This window comes from Diceros bicornis, chromosome 13 (genome assembly GCF_020826845.1).
Source record: "Diceros bicornis minor isolate mBicDic1 chromosome 13, mDicBic1.mat.cur, whole genome shotgun sequence".
Taxonomy (NCBI): domain Eukaryota; kingdom Metazoa; phylum Chordata; class Mammalia; order Perissodactyla; family Rhinocerotidae; genus Diceros; species Diceros bicornis.
Window position 1 is genome coordinate 43,438,355 of NC_080752.1, and position 21,648 is coordinate 43,460,002.

Consider the following 21,648-nt stretch of genomic DNA (forward strand, 5'->3'; position numbering starts at 1 on the left):
CCCAAGGCAGGATGCAAGGCCAGAGCCCCGCAAGTCCGTCAGTGACGCGGCAGGACGGGGGTGGGGGACCACGGACAACCCAGACGCGAGGTACGCGGGTCTTGCTCCTCCCCGGACAGGGCGGGACAGGGAAGTCCCGCCCAGCAGGCCCCGGCCCTAGGCGGCCCCGAGGGCTGTGCCCGCCTCCTTCCTGCAGCTAAGACCCCGGGGCCCGGAGGGCGGGTCCAAGCCGAAGAAGAGAAGGAGGGGGAGAGGCTGGTGGGTCATGCCCTGGTCACCCCACGCCGCGCTCCTTAGGGACCTGGTCCTGGGCGTATTGGGCACCGCCGCCTTCCTGATCGACCTGGGCGCTGACCTATGGGCCGCGGGCCAGTACGTGCTCAGCGGTCGCTACCTGTGGGCCGCGCTGGTGCTGGCGCTGCTGGGCCTCGCCTCGGTCGCGATGCAGCTCTTCAGCTGGGTCTGGCTGCGCGCCGACCCCGCCGGCCTGCACGCTCCGCAGCCCCCGGGCCGCTGCCTGGCGCTGCTGCATCTCCTGCAGCTGGGCTACCTGTACAGGTGAGCGCCCCGCCCTCGGAAGGAGGGAGGGGGAACGGAGCCCAGCGGCACTTCCTGCAGCTGGGAAGAGGGTGGGGAGGAGAGGACCAGGACCCAGGAGAGGAAACTAAGCCCCTTGGGCACCTCTACCTACAGGTAAGTTCTCCGTCCCTCAAAGAGAGAGAGCTCCCGCTGACAACCCTCAGCGCTCATCTAGCCCTGCTCTTCCTGGCACAGGGGAAGAAACTGAGGCCCAGAGAAAAAAGGGAGGCGCATGGTTTGGAGTCAGACCTCTCTGGTATCCAGTCCTGGCTTTCCCGCCTGTGGCTTCATTCCTGCCTTTCTCTGAGCCTGGGTTTCCTCCTCTGTTAAAAGGAAGTAGTAATCTAGATTAGGGCTGGCAGGCGGGCCTGTTGTGAGGAGAGAGGGAAAACGCCTAGCCCGGCGCTTGGCACATGTTGGACTCTGTTGTGATGGCAAAGACCCCCAGACTCGGTTCAACACTAGGCTGTTCTTTTAGCTGTGGGTGGAGTCTTGGGCAAGTCACTTGACAACCCCCGCCCCGCCGCCGCCCCCCTCCTCCCCGCCCCGTTCCGGTGGGGATGGTCGTAGTTCGGGCCTCTGATGAGGACTGAAAAAAATGAGACCTGGAAAAACCCCCAGACTGAGCAAGAGGGCAGAGATGGGGTCTGACTCATCCTTGCCCCTGGAGCCAGCCTTTTCAGAACTGGCAGGGCCCTATAGAGTTGGGGAAACTGAAAGCCAGGGGTCAGTCCTGTGACGAAGTCAGGACGTGGTGTGGTCTGGGTTGGGATGGGGTGGCTGGAGCCAGGATTCACTCTTGGATGCATTTTTACAATTTCTGTCCAGATCTTGCCTTGACAAAGCTGCATCGATTCTCCAGGAGGGACAAGTGGAGCTTTGAATGTTGCAGTTTTGTCTGAGGGACCAGACGGGCATCAGTTAAACCTGGGGTGGGCGGGGAGGGGCACAGTTATTACGGTCCTGGCAGGTCTCAGTGAGCCCTGAATCCGCAACTACGCCACGCATCCTCCCTTCCCTATTTCTGTTGAGCGTGAGGCAGACAGACTATATGGAGCTTTGGTTTAGAAACAGGGTCTCTGTTCCTGCCTGTGACTAGGCTGAGGCAGGGGCCCCTGCCAGGTATTGGGGGACCAGAGGCAGAGGCTTCTGCTGAGAGAGAGCCCTGACCCAGGCCTGCCTGCCTGCTGCCTTAGTGTGTTGTCAAGTCCATTCAGGGGAAGTGTCAGTAACCAATGATGAATGAATTTGCAGTGAGTATATGGGCTCCCTTTCCTGTGGCCAACTGAGATCAGTTCTGAGTGGGCAAGACTTTGGTGCATCCTCTATTCCTGCCTCGTGCCAGTGGGTCACCCAGGCCTGTCTGTCCACTCTGGACTCTTTTGACTCCGCCCTGGTCTCTGTCTCCACCACTCTGGTCAGGCTCTCATGCTTTCTCCCTGAACTGTTACAACAGCCTCTTAAATGGATCCCTGCTTCCAATCCAACCCCTCCCACCCTTCCTCCTCTTCACAGCCGTGGTAATTTTTCTAAAGCACAATCTGACTTATCTGCCTATGCTTAGAAGCTCTCAATGGCTCCCCTGCCCCATAGGATCCCAAGAAATTCTTAAGCATGCTAAAATTTGAGAACTAGCACCTTAGGCAATTTCATATGTCTTTCAAATTCAAACAGCTTTGGATCCAAATCCTGATTCCACCCTCATTAGCTCTTTGGTGCTGTTTCCCCATCTGTAAAATCGGGATGTTGTAGGGAGTAAAGGGGACAAGATTTGTGATGAGCTTGGGACATTGCCTGGCCAGCAGTAGTTGTGTTTATCCCCATTTTACAGATGAAGAAGCAAGTTCAGTGAGGTGAAGTCGCTTGCCCAAGGCCCCACAGCATGTTAGTGACAAGCTAGGATTGGAGGTCTGTCTGCATCCACCCGATAGGTTAGGGGAGAGAGGAATAGCCGAGGACACTAACCTGGCCCCTTGGGGCATCTGTATGTGCCTAGGTGCCTGCAGGGGCTGCGGCAGGGGCTGTTGGTCTGGCAGCAGGAGGTGCCCTCCGACTTTGACATGGCCTACGCCGACTTCCTCTCCCTGGACATCAGCATGCTGCGACTCTTCGAGACCTTCTTGGAGACGACACCGCAGCTCACGCTGGTGCTGGCCATCATTCTGCAGAGTGGCCAGGTCGAGTACTACCAGTGTGAGTGACGCACCCCCCTATGGCTTGGGAACGTTTCCTACAAATGTCAAAATGTTTTCACTCTTATAAGGGCTGCTTAGCAAATAGGAGAACATCCTTTAGTCAGGCAGGTCTGGCTTCAAATCCAAAGTCACTCTCTAGCCATATGAGTTTGGACAAATGATTCAACCTGAGTATGGGTTTGTTCTCATCTGTAAAATGGACATAATAAATGATCCTACCTCATAGGGCTGATGAAAGGATTAAGTGAGGTGATGCATATGAAGCCTGGTGCATAATACATTTTAATTGTAATTTTTACTATTTTGAGGATAATGTTTACTATTTTGAAGATAAAGTGTGTAGGGTGCCTGACAGATAATAGACAATTTGTTAGTCAATAAACAATTTATTGAGCTCCTTCATACACTCAAGTTTTATTGAGCACCTTTGTGCCTGTCCCTGTGCCAAGGACACCACAGTGAACTGGGACACAGCCCCTGCCCTGCCAGGATGATAGACTGTAAAGCAGGTAGTTAAGTAACATGTGTTGAGTGATCTGAAAAGGGAGAGGCAGGTGGCCTCATAAACCGGGGGAAGTTTGTACAGTGAGGAGTGCTGGGAGGGTTTTCTCTTATAAAAGGGAAGAGAATTGCCCAAGGTCACAGAGCCAGCTGGCGGCCCACCTAGGACTCCAACTGCCATCTGATTCGAGGTCCAGGGCTCCCCCTTCTCCTTTACCACCCCTACACACCTTGAGGGCCCCCTGCTGTACACACCACAGCCTCCCAAGGAACCAGTCCCCACTCTGCCATCACTTGCTGTGTGACCCAGGCAGTCTTCCCCTCTCTGGCCTCAGTTTCCATGGCTGTTCAAGATGGAGGTTGGACTCAATCTTCCTTTCAGCTTGCTAATCCGAATCTGTAATATTAATTAAAAAAAAATACCAGTAATAGCAGCCGTCGTGATCGAGTGCCTGCTATTAGCCAGGCACTGTGCATAGTGCTTTATTGTCGTCACTGCTCACGTTCACAGCAGCCCTAGAGGGTGGTGCTGTATTTATCTCCATTTTACACAAGAGAAAAGAGGTGCAGAAAGGTGAAGTGATTTATCCTGGGACACACAGCACTCAGTGGGCACATATTTTTGTTTGTCTCTTTGAAGGCAGTGGGTGTCTAGGACTGGTCTACGCTGTGGTGAGGGTCAGGAAAGAGATGAATTCTCCCAACTTTTTATTTTTTATTTTTTTATTTTATTTTATTTGTGAGGAAGATCGGCCCTGAGCTAACGTCTGCCAATCCTCCTCCTTTTAGCTGAGGAAGACTGGCCCTGGGCTAACATCTGTGCCCATCTTCCTCCACTTTATATGGGACGCCGCCACAGCATGGCTTGCCAAGCAGTGTGTTGGTGCGCGCCCGGGATCCGAACCGGCGAACCCCAGGCTGCCACAGCGGAGCATGGTGCACGTAACTGCTTGCACCACTGGGCCGGCCCCTCTCCCAACTTTTTATTTAGCAAACATTTATTCAGCTGCTATTATGTGCCAGGTACTGGGCTGCCCAGGGATCCCAGGGGAGAAGAATCTGTTTCCTACCCTGAAGGAGCTCAGAGATAAGGAAATAGATAATTAGGGTGTGATAAGACTCCAGGACTCCAGATAGAAGTGGATGGGGTGTTAGAGGAAACCTGATAGTGGAGTGGGCGGGGTGGGGTCAGGATGGGTGACTCTAGGGGCTATTGAAGCTGGAACTTGCAGGGTAAGGAGGAGGAGGCCAGGGGAAGTGGGGCATGTGCTCCTGGCCTACCGGTCATGGGCAAAGCTTGTCCAGGTCAGAGAATGCAGCGTGCTGGGCAAACTGGGAGAACTTCGGCCCTGCTGAGACCTAGGGGGTGGGGGTGGTTAGAAAGGACGATGGCCACAGATCTGATTCAGGCTGGGAGTGGGTTCTTGGCCCATAACAGGTTCCCAGTGAACACCTGTTGAATGGATGCGGTGGGAAGTGGGCAGAGAGGAAGCATTCTAGAGACATTTCAATGCTGCTTCCATTGCTTCCTGGAGGTCCTGGTGCTTCTAGTCCAGGGTGGGCAACCAGGAGGCAGGATAGGATCCCCACTGTAAACTTCGAGTCTGGGAAAATCAAGACCAGGGTCCAGTCTGAGTATGGAGGGGAGGGCAGTGGGGACGTTCCATCTGTAAGGCAGGGACATCCCTCCTGCCCTCAGGGCAGGTTCAGCCAGTGGCCTATTGCCATCCCATGAGATTCCCTGCTTCCTTTTTGGAGACTAAGAAAGAGGGAACTGGGACTATGGATTTTTAGACCTAAGAAAGGCTTGGGCTCTTCTGGGAAAGGAAGGGTTACAGGGCACTAGAAGATGCTCAGGGTGTGGCCAAGGCCCCAGGGTGCTGGATGCTGGGTGACGGGTGCAGATGGGGGTATATAAGTCACACTCTCTCATCCGTGAGAAATATCACCATGGTAGCTGAAATATGACCATGTACCTGAAAAGTACAGCTTAGTGGTGAAGGGCAGACTTCATATTTGGATCCAGCTCTGTTTTTGGTTGTGTGAACTTATTTAACAATCTCCAGCTTTAGTTTTCCCTTCAACAAATTGGGGGTTCTAATACCCAGCTCCGAATGGTTATGAGGGGACCCCATGGTACCTGTGACCTCTGGGGAGCTCCAGGCAGCCTGCCAGCAGGGCTCACCTGTTTCCTCTTGCTCTTCGTAGGGGTCAGCATCTGCACGTCCTTCCTGGGTATCTCGTGGGCATTGCTTGACTACCACCGGGCCCTGCGCATCTGCCTCCCCTCCAAGGCCCTCCTGCGGCTGGGCTCCTCCGTGATCTACTTCCTGTGGAACCTGCTGTTGCTGTGGCCCCGAGTCCTGGTTGTGGCCCTGTTCTCAGCCCTCTTCCCCCGCTATGTGGCCCTGCACTTCTTGGGCCTGTGGCTGGTGCTGCTGTTCTGGGTCTGGCTTCAGGGCACAGACTTTATGCCAGATCCTTGCTCTGAGTGGCTGTACCGGGCGACAGTAGCCACCATCCTTTATTTCTCCTGGTTCAATGTAGCTGAGGGCCACACCCGAGGCCGCGCCACCATCCACCTGATGTTCCTTCTGAGTGACAGCATCCTCATGGTGGTCACCTGGGTGACTCATAGCCCCTGGCTGCCCAGTGGGGTCCCGCTGCAGATGCTGTTGCCTGTGGGCGGTGTCTGCTTCCTTTTGGGTCTTGTTCTGAGGCTTGTCTACTACTGCTGGCTGCACCCTAGCTGCCGCCGTGAGCCTGACCGAGTGGACGGGACCCGGGACCTCTGCTCCCTTGAGTGGCGTCAGCTGCCTCAGAACAGGCGCATGGCCCAGTTGGCTCAGAACTTTTTTCCCAAGACTAGGGATGAGGCTGCTTTGCCATGGAAGGGAGAGGTGAATGGAGTCCTTTGAGGCAGGGTCAGACCTAGCCAGGGGACAGAAGGACAGATGGAATCAATTGGTAGAATACAGAAGATAAGCTAATTATGCTGCTATGGGCCTTGATTCTCTCAACAAGCACTTGCTGCCTGATCTGGAGGCACAGGAGACCTGAGTTGAGTAAGACAGAGAGAGGCCTGCCTTCAAGGATGAGAATGGCTGGGCCCTGGAGGGTCAAGGGCCCCGATTATGTACAAGACACTTTGGGAGGAAAGAAGAGACCCCCTTTTTTCTTCCCCTGCAACCAGTATAGCTGGTGCCCCATAGCATCCCAGCGTTCGTATTTTCACCTCCCTGGCCACCTCTCAAATAATTGGTGGAGGTGCTGTCCCACCCTTTGGTTCCCCTGTCCTGGGCTAGAAGGCCCCAGGACCTCCAGGATATATTCTCTAGAATTCTTCCTCCCCTTCCCCACCCACCCCAGTCATTCAGTTCATTCAACCAGTGTTTACTGGGAGCATTTTATGTGCCAGGAACATCATTCTATCCTGGAACCTGGAACAAGATCAGCCGCCACCCCTGCTTCATCCCTTGCCCTTCAGCTGCTGCTGAGTAGGCTCATGCTGGGAGCCAGGGATGCCCAACTGGCTGGCCCCTGTCAGCCCCTCCAAGGCCTTAGTGCAGCTGGTCCAGCCTCTGCCTCTGCTCTCAAGGGGCTACCTTTCAACCAAGTGCCTTGTGAACCTGTGGTCTGGGCCATGGCTCAGCCCGTTGAGTATTTTTTATACTTTAGCCAGTGTACTTTCTACCTCAGAGTCTATGTGAGAGGAAAAGAAGGCGTGTGCTTAGGTCTCTCTGCAAGTGAGACACACGTTTGTGTTGTTTTGTTGAACAGTATTATTAAGTTATTAAAACCTCACGAAATCCTCCAACCTAGTTGTGTCATTAAACTAAATCTACTGCAGACTTCAAAGCTGCCTGGAAAGAAGGGGTCAGGGATACGAAGTCCACCTCTCAAAGCCGGTAAAAGCCTGGGACCAGAGAAGAAGCGGGCTGGCGTAGGCAGGACTTCTCAACCTTGTTTTCCAAGTTTCAGGAGCTGGTGAGCCAGTGTGGGGTTGATCGTTCAGGTGGGCATCAGAACCCACATGTGGGCTGACTAGTGACTCTTAACCAGCTCTGCTGCTGGGACTGGCAGGAGTAGTTACAAACACCTTGAGTATCAGCAAGTGAATACGAGAGCCCAGGTGAAGAAAGGTCTTTTTGCTGGGAGCTCAGGGAGGGCGTGAGTGATGAGGTGGCTTAGGGGATGTGGATGTGGGCACTGTGGTTTGGAGAAACAAGGAACAGGAAAAGGGCACTGGAGACAGAAGAAAAGGATGCAGTCACCACTGTGCTAGGACCCAGGATAGTCTCAGTTCCGTTAGTCATTGATTCTAGTGGAGGCACAAACAGGATGAGTAAAACTGTATCATAATGTTAAGTGCTAAAAGAAAAATAAGATTGGGAAGGGGACGGCTGGGGGGAGAGAGAGAGAGAGAGAGTGTGTGTGTGTGTTGTGAGAGGGAGTGGCAATTTTATATAGAATGGCTGAGGAAGGCCTCCCTGAGAAACCGATAAGCCCTAAAGGAGGTCAGGATGAGAGCCACGCAGATGCGCTTTATCGCAGACATCAAGTCAGCAGTGACTGGGTGAAGGAGGGCTTGTAGCAGCTCTGTTGGCCTGGAACCAAGGATGACACAGAGCTGAGGGTTGGGAGCAGGGAGAGGCTCTGGGAGGATGCTGCTGGTGCTTTTTACATACATAGAATGGTAGAGGCAGAAAGGATCTCCAAGGTCATTCAGTCCAGTGATTTCCAGACCTGAATTTCGTGGGCCAGTAGAATGGCCAACATGGTTGCCAACTTAATTTTAACAAAAAAGGACATAAAAACTACCGTTATTTTTATCATCTCATAAAAGAAAGGATATAATGGCCTTGGAAAATTACCGTTCTTTTTTTTTTTTTTGGTGAGGAAGATCGGCCCTGAGCTAACATCTGCCAATCCTCCTCTTTTTGCTGAGGAAGACTGGCTGTGGGCTAACATCCGTGCCCATCTTCCTCCACTTTATATGGGATGCTGCCACAGCATGACTTGCCAAGCAGTGCATCGGTGCGCGCCCGTCGGTGCACGCCCGGGATCCGAACCCGCGAACCCTGGGCCGCCGCAGCGGAGCATGTGCATTTAACCGCTTGCACCACCAGGCTGGCCCCGAAAATTACCGTTCTTTTAATTGAAAACATAACACACATAAAAGTGAAATCATTATCACTTTCCTCAACTCATAGGGAATATGAGGGGTTCAGACCCCAGAGGGTGTGCTGAGTGCCCAATCTAGCCTTGGACATAGGTCCTAAGGGTTTCACTAAAATATTTGCTATGTTTACTTTTCCACACTTCTTCCTGTCATATGTTAAGAAGATTAGGCTCAAGGGAGATGCCATAGATACCAAAAGAGAAGATGTGTTTTAGACAATTCCCCACTTTGCCCTGAGAAAATCCAAAAAAAAGTGTTTTTAATTTTTTGGCTAAACTTTCATCTATACTCTCTAGATGAAATTTTCAAATGGTGGTGATATGTAATTAAATCCAAACAATGTATATAAGTGTACTATATAGAACTGTGGAATTTAGCAGTCACTTCATTTGTATACAGTTTTAAAGTCTACAGAATCAAGAATTTTACAAAGATGACAGTGACATTACTTGCAGTTAGTTAGAAATTTGCTTTGAAGGGCTGGCCCGATGGTGTAGTGGTTAAGTTCACGTGCTCCACTTTGGCGGCCTGGAGTTCGCAGGTTCGGATCCTGGGCACGGACCTGTGCACCACTCATCAAGCTATGCTGTGGCAGCATCCCACATACAAAAGAGAGGAAGATGGGCATGGATGTTAGCTCAGAGCTGACCTTCCTCAGCAAAAAGAGGATTGGCAACAGATGTTAGCTCAAGGCCAATGTTCCTCAACCCCATGTCCCCCAAAAAAGAAAATTTCCTTTGAAGATTTCCATCAGGAAGTTAAGTTTTTAAATGTGAAGAAAATTTTTTGTTTTTTTGTGAGGAAGATCAGCCCTGCGCTAACACCCATGCCAATCCTCCTCTTTTTGCTGAGGAAGACTGGCCCTGGGCTAACATCTGTGCCCATCTTCCTCTACTTTATATGGGACACCGCCACAGCATGGCTTGACAAGCGGTGCAGCGGTGCGCGCCCGGGATCCGAACCGGCCAACCCCGGGCCACCGCAGCCCCGGAGTGCGCGCACTTAACCGCTGCGCCACTGGGCTGGCCCCTAGAAAGTTGTTTTTGAAGAATAAAAAACCTCCTGAATTACTAATTTTTACCTGTCAGCAAAAGGTTTTTGAGAAATGTGCAGATGTTATACTGATTGGAGGGGGAGACGGAAATGTTTCCTCTTTGGGCTTGAAAAGCAATCAGTACTCTAATATTTGTACTTATGACCAAGTTAGGGTATAGCAACTAATAAGTTTGCTTCACCTACAGTGTGGTTCAAAACGTGCACCTTCTGATGAAAAGATTTAATGCCTAGAACACAAGGCAACCCTCTCTTTTCCGGGGGAATTAATTTGGGGAAAAATATATCTTATAGTCTGACATGTACTTGGAAGCTAGAACTGAATTCTAGTAGCCTTCATTGGAATAAAATGCAAAAGGATTCTTGACTGTTTTCCAGACTAGTGAGGGACAGCCAGACCCAAATCTGAAAAAATGAAAGGAGAAACAGTAGTTGATGTGACATGAAATCAGGCCAAATCAAACAAGGTTTGATATCAGTTTGTCAGTTTTATTGCTTTTGCATCTTAAGCTCAGCACAGCAAGGTATTGATTTTTCTCTTTAATAATTAAATTTCAGTACATTTGACAGCAAATGAAATCTCTTATTATTCCAGTCCTAAACTTTAAAAAGCAATATATTTTAGAAACAGTTAAGAAATAAACTTTTCCTTGCAAGTTATTTTAAAATATGTATTTTTCCATGAACATTTATTTGTACTAAGTGGTTATTTTGTTTTTAATTTTTTGGTGAAATCAATGACTCAGTTATTGAAAGGGTGCCATCTTTCTAATGAGCTCTTCATATTTTTTATGAAGCCTTACTTAGAAGCCTACTCAGCTGGGCAATTGGGCTGATCCTATTCAGAAAAGACACAGGAGCAAACCGTATAGAAAATAAAAATTTTATTTTTTCAAGTTTATAAGATAGTTCCCATTACATATAACATTATGGTCAAGGAGTCTACAGCCACGAATGCCCGCAGTCACATAAATATATCCAACCAATAATGCCTTTTCTTGCTACATGAGGCATCTGAAGTCCAGAGGGTCATGTTTTGAGTAGAAGTCGTCCTTAATGGGATGGCTCCTGTCAGTGCATTAGGAAGCAGCCAAGGAGCCTCGCTTGCTAGAGCTGTCTGACAAGAGGAGAGGCAGGGACAGAGGGCCTGCTGATGCGGGATGGGACAGAACTAGATTTTCTCTTGTGGTTTAAAATATTTTAGAATCTCAGAATTCAGATTTGGCTTCTGTAGGATGAATATCTGGGGAGTTCCAACTTTTGGATGAAAATCAATTTAGTGGTAAAAAAACAGAAGCTTGCTTAAGAGGGGCCCTAACTGCCCCTTTCTGCAGGAGCAAGGAGAGGAAGCCCCCAAGCTGATCACCCTTTGTCTTAGACCATTGCTCTCAGGAAAAGGAAGAATGTGGCTCTGCCCCTATATTCCTCTTCCCTGTGGTTCAGTGGCACTGACACCCATTCAAGGTATTCATATCTAGAAGCTCCATATGGTGCAGGTGGAGTTCACCAATCAGATTCACTGGGAGCTTTAAAGCTGAGTTTGTGTAAACTGCGAACAAGCTGTGGCAGAGGTCTCCTGGGACACTAGCTTTGCCCCACAACTTGCAGAGCAGAAGACAGGAACACCCCAAACCAAATAAAAGCCCAAATAGGCATCTAAATCTGGAGCAGGCATTCATTCTCCTGGACACCACCAGCTGCCCCAGGGGCACTGGACAGGGTGATGCTAAGGCACAGTCAATTTTACATTCGAAAGTCAAGTCACCTCTTAAATCCAGGACACACCTGACAATTCCAGATCCTCTGCTAGAGACAGCTCTCACCATGAAATGTGCAGACCCATCTTATGGAACCCACAGTGCCCAGCTGGGGGAAAGATTCATCATGTGGCTAATTAGGAACTCTTTCTAGTAAAGAGACCTGCCCCCTTGATGAAAGGATGCACAGTATCCTTTGGCTCTCAGCTTCCAAGAGCTCTCGGTGCTACCCACTTATTTTCCTTTCCAGATCTTTGTGCTGGGGAGGAAAATAGGATCAAAGAAGAGCACTATGTTCTCTGGACAATTCATTTTAGAAAGAGGAGCCAGGAAGCTCCCATTTTCTGTCTGCCCTCTAAACGAGGGCAGCAACAACCAGAAAAGAGCAGAGGCTGCTCTGCTCAGAAAGCTTCCTCACCTCTCTTAGCCAATTTCAAGTTCCTTTTGCAAAGACTTAAGCTGGGCACTCGGGGCAGGAGGGAAAAAGGCCATTTTGAGAAAAAGAGTCCAAGTCATATTCTGGGAATAAAGAGCTTCTCCCAAAGGGCAGGGAGAGAGAAGTGTTTGTGTGTGGACCTGTGTGCACGATGGGGGTACCACTCCACAGCCTCACAAGCCTGAAGCACAGCACCAACAGGGTCACTTACATCCAGGGCAAGAAACCAACAGCTATACTGCCAGCACCGAGAGGGCTTGGGGCCTAGAAGAAAAGACCCATCCTAGAGCTTTCTAAGATCAATTATCAAGCAAGGCAGAGCAGCAACTGGGCAACTATGCTGAACACAGACCAGGGAAGGTTGGCATCTGACTACATAACCCCGTCCCCTCCCCCACCCCATCAATGGAAACGAGGCCAAAAAGGCGGCTAAGTAATGAGCACTGACTTCAGCTCCTCCCCACAAACCTCTTCCCTAAAATTGTGAGTCATGAAGCACTTTCTCAATCAGGTCTGAAGGAATGTGTATACCAGCCTTTCTCTGCTGCTATCTGGGTGACCTGGCGTTGGAAGGAGTTTGGCCTCTGTGCTGCAACATCTCTGGAAATGGATATGCAAAATCTCTGGGGACAAGCAATTATAGCTGGGGCTGGTCAAGTGATGCCTCCTACTGAAGACCCAGACTGCATTTCTCTGAGGTGCCTATATAATCACCTCTCTCTGTGCAGCCTGGGAGAGGCTGAACTTCCTCAGCTCTAAGGAATTTTATCCTGCTCAAGCAGACGCCCAGGTAGGTCTTGGAAGGATGGAGCATCCACAAACATAGCTGGGCTGTAAGGCTGGGACTAGTGCCTGGCACCTGCCAATCTTCTCAGAAGTCAGGCTGAGAGAGATCCTGCATTTGGCCCAGGATTAAGTTTTCAGGCATGGAGTAGGGGAGCCAGCACTCTCATTTAAATCAGGAAAGTCTTTCTGGCCCTTTAGTTTCCCATTTTAGATTGGAATTTGAAAAGTGGGAAGAGTGTTCCATGGGAAAATTGGATTTTGATCACAACAATCTCCTCTTCAGTTTCAGACAGAGATCTGGGTAAATATATGCCCAGAATACCCTTCATAGGCCTTAAAGGCTTCAAAGGAAGTCAAACACTTTGGTAGTTTTGGCCAAAATGTAGTTATACGCCTGTTCTTAGACTTGATTTAAATTCTTGGGTCCAAAGCCCAGGGTTTGGCCAGAGCTGTATGGAGGTGATGTGAGGTACAGAGGGCAGGAAAGGGGCAAAAGCCCAGCACTGATGACTAAGAAGGATGAGAAGGCTGTAGGGGTGAGCATCCGCAGGAGGAAAAGGTGAAATCTTGTTTCAAGAGCCAAAGAAGCAGAAATTCGTAAGAAGCCTTAGTCCCTTCTCTCCAGTTTGGAGGTAAGCCCCCTGGGACACAGTCTTTGAATGAAAGAGTCAAGCTGAATGCTTAGAATTTACTGTCTAAGAGGAGGAGTTTCCAGGGTTGTGCCATTTGGTAAAAGGGGAAGAGCAACTGGAAAGGGGACTGAGGCTTCCAAGATGGGAAATATCAAAGTCTAAAGTTAATCAGTGTCCAGTGCCCCACAGTTCCGCAAACTAGGAGATGGAAGAATGGAAGAAAACCATCCTAGAGAGCAGACCGCTGGAGCAGCTAAAGAGGTGCTACTGTCACAGAGAGGTATTTTAGATATTTTAATTACTATTTTCCAAGGAAACTTTACATACCCCTTTCTTGCTAGAAAAAGAAAGGAGGGAAAACCTGCTTCAGAGACCAGACCCTTGCCTATAAAAATAACATATACATTCACTGGGAATATGTTCTACAGCTAAGGAGATTATAAAGACTGCAAGAGATGTTATTATAAAAGTCTGCCACGTTCATCCTATCACCACAAGTTAATAGCAGTTCTCAATCTGGTCATGGACTACGAGTGCAACTCTGCCCCGAGATTTTCCTTTTCTTTTTCTTCATTTTTTGAAACAAAATAAAACAAAACAAAAACCAGAAGAATTAAAAGCACTGTAGCTGTGGTGAGTCAATTGTTCTCTCTCAATCCAAATGTCTCCTGCTTCTGTACAAGGATGAACACGGGCTGCTGTTTACTCTTAGCAAAAATAAGCTTCGTCCCTTGCGGCTGTTGGTTCTGACTGTGTTCTCGCCAGCATTCCACGCAGAAAGAGAGAGAGAGATTTCCCAGTTGGTTCCGGTCTCTAGCTCCCTTCAGGAGTGAAAAGGAGCTCATGGGGAAGGCTCTTCATTCCAGTTCTTAGAGAAAATCAAGCTCCAAAGCCTGGTGGAGGGACACTAGGTCTCCATGGTTTGTGATTCTCCAGAAAGGCATGTTGTGCTGGAAGAGAGGGGGGATAGCTGGTTAACCCAACTTCTTTTGGGAGCTTATATTTATCCATACCCCTTCCTCCACAGACTTCCCCCAAGGTACTCGGTAACCCTCTCTGCTCCTGCCCACCTCATAGGGCTCTCATAAGGATTAAATAAGTCATAGGTATAAGGACTTTGTACACCATAGGACACTTAACAAATGTGAGAGATTTTTATTAGGTTTCAGTGGTAACTCTGTGCTTTTATGAGATATATACTTGTTCTAGCTACTATGGAGGGTCTTAAGGATCAAATAAAATGACCCACATAAGAAATTAGTATTAATGTTTCCTTACAGATGGTCAATTTCCTCTAAGTTTCAGAGCTACAAGGCTCAAATCTTGTCCATGACCAAGATGCAGAATGTACAGATCTGCAAAATAATAATCCTATTATCTGGTCAGAATCATGTCCAGAATACTGTGCCATATAAATAATATATAATATATACAATATAATATATAATAATATAAATAATATAAAATAAAAGCCACATTTTAAATAAGGGCTTTGAAAAATGCAAGTGTTGGAAATCATGTTCTATGAAGCTGAAGGAAATTAGCTTTACCGATCATCTTGTTCAAACTGGTTGCAAGTTTCCAAGAATACTAAAGTCCTAGAACAGTTCTTTTGGCAGGTAGCTCAGTGTTTTCTCAAGCCTGTTGCTCACACACATTTAAAGCTTTTAATATACAGAATGAGAAGCAGACTTGTTATGTTGTGCTCAGGAATGCCATACTAGGACTAGGATGTGAAAGTTAGAGATATAAATTTTAGTTCAATGGAAGGAGGAACATCCTAACAACTTGGAAGACCCCACAGTAGAACAGGGAAGTAGAACTGGGAAGCCCTCTCCTCATCCTTGGGTATATTCAAGTAAGGACTAGAAAGTCTTCTGTCAAAGAGGCTGCAGAAAAGATCCCTCACAGGGTAGAGACTGAACTGGATAGAGAGCTCTAAGATATTTTCCAATGGATATATTCTACGGTAGATGATTATAAGCATCAGCTTAGAGACACCAACTCTGCTAATGACTTGAGCTGTTCTTTATCTCCCCCACTCCCTTCTTCTTCAGACCAAGAAGCACTAATGCCTATACCCACTAGTTTCTTCACCAGAGAGTCAACAAGCACTTTAGAATCAAAGCTTCAGAGATAATATGTGAAAAAAAAATCAAGGTCCTTGAATTGCCACATAAAGTGGCAAATGAAAACACAATGAGGTAATAATGCCAACTGATTACCAATCTCATAGTTCATTAATAATTGTTGAAAGTTTGTATGTTAACTGGATGAAGAAAAAAATCCGGACAGGTGGTCCTAGCTGGCAACCCACTGCCTTCAAGTCCAAGAAACAGAGTTGCTGGAAGAAAACTTGGGTAAAGAGGAAAAGAACTTCTGTAGATCCATTTAGCAGATGAGGAAACTCAAAGAGGATAAGTAAATTGTCCAAAGTCACATAGCTAATAAATGGATGAGATTTGAACCCATCTGATTTTAGATTCCATAGCCAAGACTCTTTCATCCACTGTTTCCTATATTAGGGATGACCTGGAGTAGTAGTTAAAGTTCAGCACACTCCGGGTTCATGCTGAGGAGGCGACCCATATACAAAATAGAGGAAGACTGGCACAGATGTTAGCTCAGGGCCAATCTTCCTCAGCAAAAAAAAAAAAAAAAAAAAAAGGGATGACCTGGAGCTGGGACCTGCATAGTGAGGAAGTTAACATCAGAACAATCTTTCCAGGGTTCAGAAGAAAGGAGTTTCTCTAAACAGTGCCCAATTGATTGTACTGGAATTTGAGAATCTGAAGACTGGAAAAGTCAGAATGATTTGCCTTTTTGTAGTCAAGTCTCATGCTCCTGAGAAGGCACTGCCCTCTACGATGAAGATGGGCGATGGGGTCCACACTGGGTTTAATGATGGGGGTCTCTGTAGCAGGGCTGAAAGATTTTAAGATTTTTGAGTAGCAGGGAGGAGGGAAAAGGGGAAGACCTAACAACTTATAGGGAAAACTCCATTTGGGGAACAAATGACCCTCTTTCTCTTTCTTTAAAGAAAAATGGGAGAGGAAGAGGAGGAAGAGAAAACACCGTAAATGCACACCAGATTGCTAAGATTTCTGAGTTTTACCGTTTTTCTAACTGCTCAGTGCATTCCTACATAGACTATTTTCTTTACCATGGTTACCTGTTTGGCTGCAATTTCTTCATCTCGTCCATCTCCAATCACTACGTATGTGACTTTCTTACCAAACCTTGACACAATTCTCTCAAAGCAGCTCTCCTTACCTGATGAGAAAAAGAAATTTCCTATTAGAACATTCCTCCCCATCTTTTTTTCAACACCAAAGAAAAGGGCTGCTGTTAGATTCACCTGCCTATGCTTAGACAAAATAAGTTGCAGTCCATGTAGTTTGCTTGGTGGGGAGTAGGGGTGGCAGCTAGAGATCCAGTAGGCCCTCTGCACAAAGAATGTGAAATTATGCCATTAAAACAACAACAGACTTTCTAGGCATTGTGTTTTCTAGGTTATTTTAACCTTCACACTGAGGGTGAAGTCCCTAAAATCTTAGTGTGGGGGAATTTTTATAAATGGGAGGCTAAAGGGCCTAGGCAGTGTGATAGCTGTGCACACCCCCTCCCTCTTCCATATCTCCTGTACTTTACAGCTTACAAAGCAGTTTTCAAGTTATCCCTTCATTTAATTCTCAAAATAATCCAGTGAGATGGGTACCATGCCCTATTTTACAGACGAAAATGGGGCCCAAGGGATTACTGACTTGCCCCAGATCACAAACAAGCTAGTAGCTAGACTTTGGGCTTCTGACTCCAAGTCTAGGCTCTGGCCATTGTGCCATGATGAAAGGATGATTTTTGAAGGGAAACTATTGTAGTTCAGGAAAGAGAAGTGAAAGCATAAGGCCCTGATTTCTTGTTAGTTATAAGTAATAGGCAAACAGTCATTTCCCTCCAATTCTTCATTTTCCAGAAACAGTCCTAGGCATGGGCCTTACGTCTTTCAGCAGGGGAGGAGCCCCAGAGTACCAAAGAATATGGCAGCAACATTTGCCACATCCAGAATTTCTTCATTGTTGTACGTTGTAACTACAACTGAGCTAATGTATCACTGAAATGGACTTTGGGAAATGAGTGATTTACTTAAGACGTACATTTTTTTTTTCTTTTGGTGAGGAGGATTGGCCCTGAGCTAACATCTGTGCCAAACTTCCTCTATTTTGTCTGTGGGACGCCACCACAGCATGGCTTGATGAATGGTGTAGGTCTGCACCCGGGATCTGAAACTGTGAACCCTGGGCTGCTGAAGTGGAGCATGTGAACTTAACCAGTATGCCACCAGGCCAGCCCCAAAATGGGTGATTTAAATCCACTGCAGACAGTTCTGAGTATCTGTCTAACGTGGGTGGCAGTGTATCAAAATTCACATCCTACCTGGAAACAACACCTAAAACATGCACAGATGATACTGACATGCACAGATGATACTGCTGTGGGAAAGACACTTTATTTGCATAAGTAAACAAAAAGGAAATTATTAAATTATTTCCCTTGCTCTTTCTTCATCATCTCTTTATACTTTAATTCCCTGCTTCTGCCATCTTCTTCAGTTTAGCAAGTTCCTAACTCTGCTTCCTTCTTCATCTTGCTCTATTAACCTTCTCATCCTTTCTTCTTGCCAGATGCAGTGACTTAGCACTAGAGTACCTGTGTGAATAAGAAAAAGGTGCCTCTTCCTTAAGGCACTTGAATGCCATCTGCTGGAAATTGTTGTAATAAATATACAAATACATAAATCTAAGATGACTACATCATAATTGACAAGAACCTACCCACCCACACTCAGAAGTCTTGCTTGGCACATCTGAGCAACTGCAGGTCTTTGACACCCCTAGCCCAAGTGGCACCTCAAACCAGGTGAACATTAGGCTACTCTGGGCTTCAGTCTTGCACTCATAATACAAGGCTTGGCTTAGGTGCACTTAGGTCCCTTTCAGTGCTAACATTTTACAATAGCATTGTCATGCCTTACATTCACATCAGGCATTCAACTGATGTTTGCAGAGTAAATGCATACTAATGTCACAAATGATTCAGTGGATGATTGTAGTCCACGTTTTTAGCCACATTTCAATCATTAAATAATTCAACTAATAATGAATTCTTATTATGTTCAAAGTGTTGAAGAGTTCTTTGTCTAATTCCATTCCAACCATTACATCCTTACAACCTAAGCCAGCCTCTGCTAGACCCACAGTCTAATTTATTATCTGCCTATAATTTTCATTTATTTATTTCTTTTCCTCCAAAGCCCCAGTGGATAGTTGTATGTCATAGTTGTACAGCCTTCTAGTTGCTGTATGTGGGACGCGGCCTCAGCATGGCCGGAGAAGCGGTGCGTCGGTGCGCGCCCGGGATCCGAACCTGGGCCGCCAGCAGCTGAGCGTGAGCACTTAACCGCTAAGCCACAGGGCCGACCCTATCATCTGCCTATAGAAAAAAAAAAAAACTTAAGTCAGATTCTAGACTTTTTTCCTAAGACCCAACAAGGCGAATGTCTCATATTTAGAGGACACGGACATAGAGATGTTTTCATTGCTTGGCACGTGATGATCAGGGATGAAATACATTTAGGAATGTCTCCTCTAAAAGGATTAAGAGACTGAGTTATTAACAGCTCAAAGTGAAGAAGTAGCTACATGAAAAAATGACTCCAATACAGTTGGTAAATATATTTCCTCCATTTTACACTCTCAAAACAATCCCAGAGATGAGCTTTCATGTTCAGGAGAATAAGGCCAATGACTAGTCAGCTTACCAAATGTTAAACAACTGAATTGATAACTGCAAAACCTATCAAGCCTTTGGAGAGCTTTAGGTTCCTGGGTTTCCCTTATCAAAAACATTTTCAGAAATGATTTTGAGAATTCTCTTTAATGTCCAAGATCAGAGAGTGGCAATTAAGAGAACCACAATTCTGAAATCATTTCAGAGGAACTGAACAGATGTTTCCTCTCCTTGCTCCCATTTCAAAGTTCTGTGAAGAAAAGAAGAAAAGCCTCAAGCCTCTCACTGGGGTTACCATGGTGCCAGGTACCACTGTAGTTTCGCAAATTGGCTCTGGACAAAATGAGGCTGAGGAAAATCACCAAATAAGCACACTTACTGTTAGAGGGAATAAAATTATTTCCATTAGTTTGATGAGCCTTTGGGTGCCAGGACTCCATATACGAGCACTACAGAAAATCTACCTTTCAGATGCGGGAGGCTTAGTGAGTGCTCTGGGTTCTTGTGAAAGGCATAGTAAGGCAGTGGCAACAACAGCAAAATCTGAAGGGTGGGTTTCAGACATATTCCTCCCCTAAATCCCTTGTAAATGAAATAATTCAACATACAAAGAAAGGAGAGTAATAAAAATAAATGCCTGTATTCCTACCACCAACCCAGCTTTGTCAAATCTTAATACTTTGTAGTTGCTTTAGATAAAAAAAATACATGAATGAGATATTACAGATTTATTTGAAGTCTCCCTACCTGATGCCATTCTTCTTCCCTCCTTTCTCTTTGAGTATATATCCATAAATAATATACGGTATTGTTTTGAACATTTTTAACCTTTACATAAATGTTATATACTGTACATATCTATCTGCAATGTGTTTTTTGTGTTCAACATTGTTTTTCATATTCATCCTTATGGATATATGAAGTTTTAGTTCATTCACTTTTAACTGCTGTATGGTACTCTATTGTTTAAATATATCCACTGATGTATTTTCTGTTCACAGACACGTTCATGGATAGGCTGTTTCCAATTATTTTCTATTATGAACAATATGCCATCAAAAAAATCCTTGTACATGTCTCCTTGTGCACATGAGAATTACTCAAGGGCAGAGGTTGGCAAACTTTTCTGTAAAGAGTCAGATAGTAAATATTTCAGACTTTGTAGGTCATATGATCTTTGATGTAACTATTTAACTCTGCTACTGTAGTGTGAAAGTAGCTATGGAAATGATTGGGCATGGCTATGTTTTGAGAAAACTTTACAAAAACAGGCAGTGGGCAGAATTGGGCACATGGGTTATAGCCTGCAGATCCCTGCACTACAGTATATATATCTAAAAGTGGAATTGCTTGATCAAAGGGCTATGCACACCTCAAATTTTACCAGACATTGATACACTATTCTCCAAGAAGGGTTATATCTATTTTCAATCTCATATGCAGAGTGTTTCCATTTCCTTGATAAAGTTTGGCACTGTCATATTTAATTTTTCTCAATCTAATAAATGGGAAGTGCATCACATTTTAATTTACATTTCCATCATTTGCAGATCCTTAATTGATGACGTTAAGGAACTTATCATATGTTTACTGACAATTTGGGTTTCCTTTTCTGCAAATTGGCTGTTTCAAGGTTTCTGCCTACTTTTCTATTATTTGGTTTATTGCTTATCAGTTTGCAGGAATTCTTTATAGATTCTGTATACTAATTAACAAGTAAATGTGTTGCAAATATCTTCTCCCAGTCTGTGGCTTCCCTTGTCACTTCATGTTATCTTTCGTGGTATATAAAGTTAAAAACTTCATGCAATCAAAACGATAATTTTTTGTTCTTTTTATACTATTTTTTGGGTCTTTTAAATGAGATCCTTCTCTACCTTAAGGTCATACAGATACTCTTCTATATTTTTTTCTAAATATTAAAGTTTTACTTTTCATGTTAAGTTTTTTTTTATTGATGTATTAATAGTTTATAACATTGTGAAATTTTGGTTGTACATTATTGTTTGTCAATCACCATATACATGTCTCCCTTCGCCCCTTGTGCCCACCCCCCACCCCCCTTGTCCCTGGTAACCACTATACAGTTTTCTCTGCCCATGTGTTGGTTTATATTCCACATATGAGTGAAATCATATGGTGTTTGTCTTTCTCTTTCTGGCTTATTTCACTTAACATAATACCCTCCAGGTCCATCCATGTTGTTGCAAATGGGAGGATTTTATCCGAGTAGTATTCCATTGTATATATATACCACATCTTCTTGATCCAATCATCAGTCAAGGGACACTTGGGTTGCTTCCGCTTCTTGGCTAGTGAATAATGCTGCAACGAACATAGGGGTGCATAAGCCTCTTTGGATTGTTGATTTTAGGTTCACTGGATAAATTCCCAGTAGTGGGATAGCTGGATCATAGGGTATTTCTATTTTTAATTTTTTGAGGACTCTCCATACTGTTTTCCATAGAGGCTGCACCAGTTTGCATTCTCACCAGCTGTGTATGAGGGTTCCCAATTCTCCACATCCTCTCCAACATTTGTTGTTTTTTGTCTTGGTGATTATAGCCATTCTAACGGGTGTGAGGTGATATCTTAAGTGTTGTTTTGATTTGCATTTCCCTGATGATTAGTGATATTGAACATCTTTTCATATGCCTATTGGCCATCCTTATATCTTTTTTAGAGAAGTGTCTGTTCATTTTCTCTGCCCACTTTTTAATCGGGTTGTTTGTTTTTTTGT

The 21,648-nt window shown here is 45.9% G+C and overlaps 2 protein-coding genes across 7 annotated transcripts in view; one reads left to right on the plus strand and one right to left on the minus strand.

Annotated features, from left to right (window-relative positions):
- Positions 1-109: 109 nt before the first annotated feature.
- Positions 110-7,146, plus strand: XKR8 (XK related 8). The gene is made up of 3 exons (XM_058553407.1): positions 110-558; positions 2,576-2,772; positions 5,484-7,146. The coding sequence occupies exons 1-3, from the start codon at positions 266-268 to the stop codon at positions 6,191-6,193; spliced, it is 1,200 nt and encodes a 399-aa protein (XP_058409390.1). The 5' UTR covers positions 110-265; the 3' UTR covers positions 6,194-7,146.
- Positions 7,147-10,377: 3,231 nt separating this feature from the next.
- Positions 10,378-21,648, minus strand: part of EYA3 (EYA transcriptional coactivator and phosphatase 3) — a 99,911-nt gene continuing 88,640 nt past the window's right edge. For all 6 annotated transcript variants that reach the window (XM_058553399.1, XM_058553395.1, XM_058553397.1 and 3 more), the window contains 2 exons: positions 16,294-16,394; positions 10,378-14,071 (listed from right to left, as the gene is read on the minus strand). In XM_058553399.1, the coding sequence (XP_058409382.1) occupies positions 13,991-14,071; positions 16,294-16,394 (182 nt within the window). In that variant the 3' untranslated portion in view covers positions 10,378-13,990. The remainder of the gene's footprint in view (positions 14,072-16,293; positions 16,395-21,648) is intronic.

Bases quoted from the DNA above. Each gene is read 5' to 3' on its own strand.
- XKR8 (XM_058553407.1), top strand. From the start codon at position 266: ATGCCCTGGTCACCCCACGCCGCGCTCCTTAGGGACCTGGTCCTGGGC. The intron at 559-2,575 runs GTGAGCGCCCCG...GTATGTGCCTAG, and splicing joins CAGCTGGGCTACCTGTACAG to GTGCCTGCAGGGGCTGCGGC. The intron at 2,773-5,483 runs GTGAGTGACGCA...TGCTCTTCGTAG, and splicing joins CCAGGTCGAGTACTACCAGT to GGGTCAGCATCTGCACGTCC.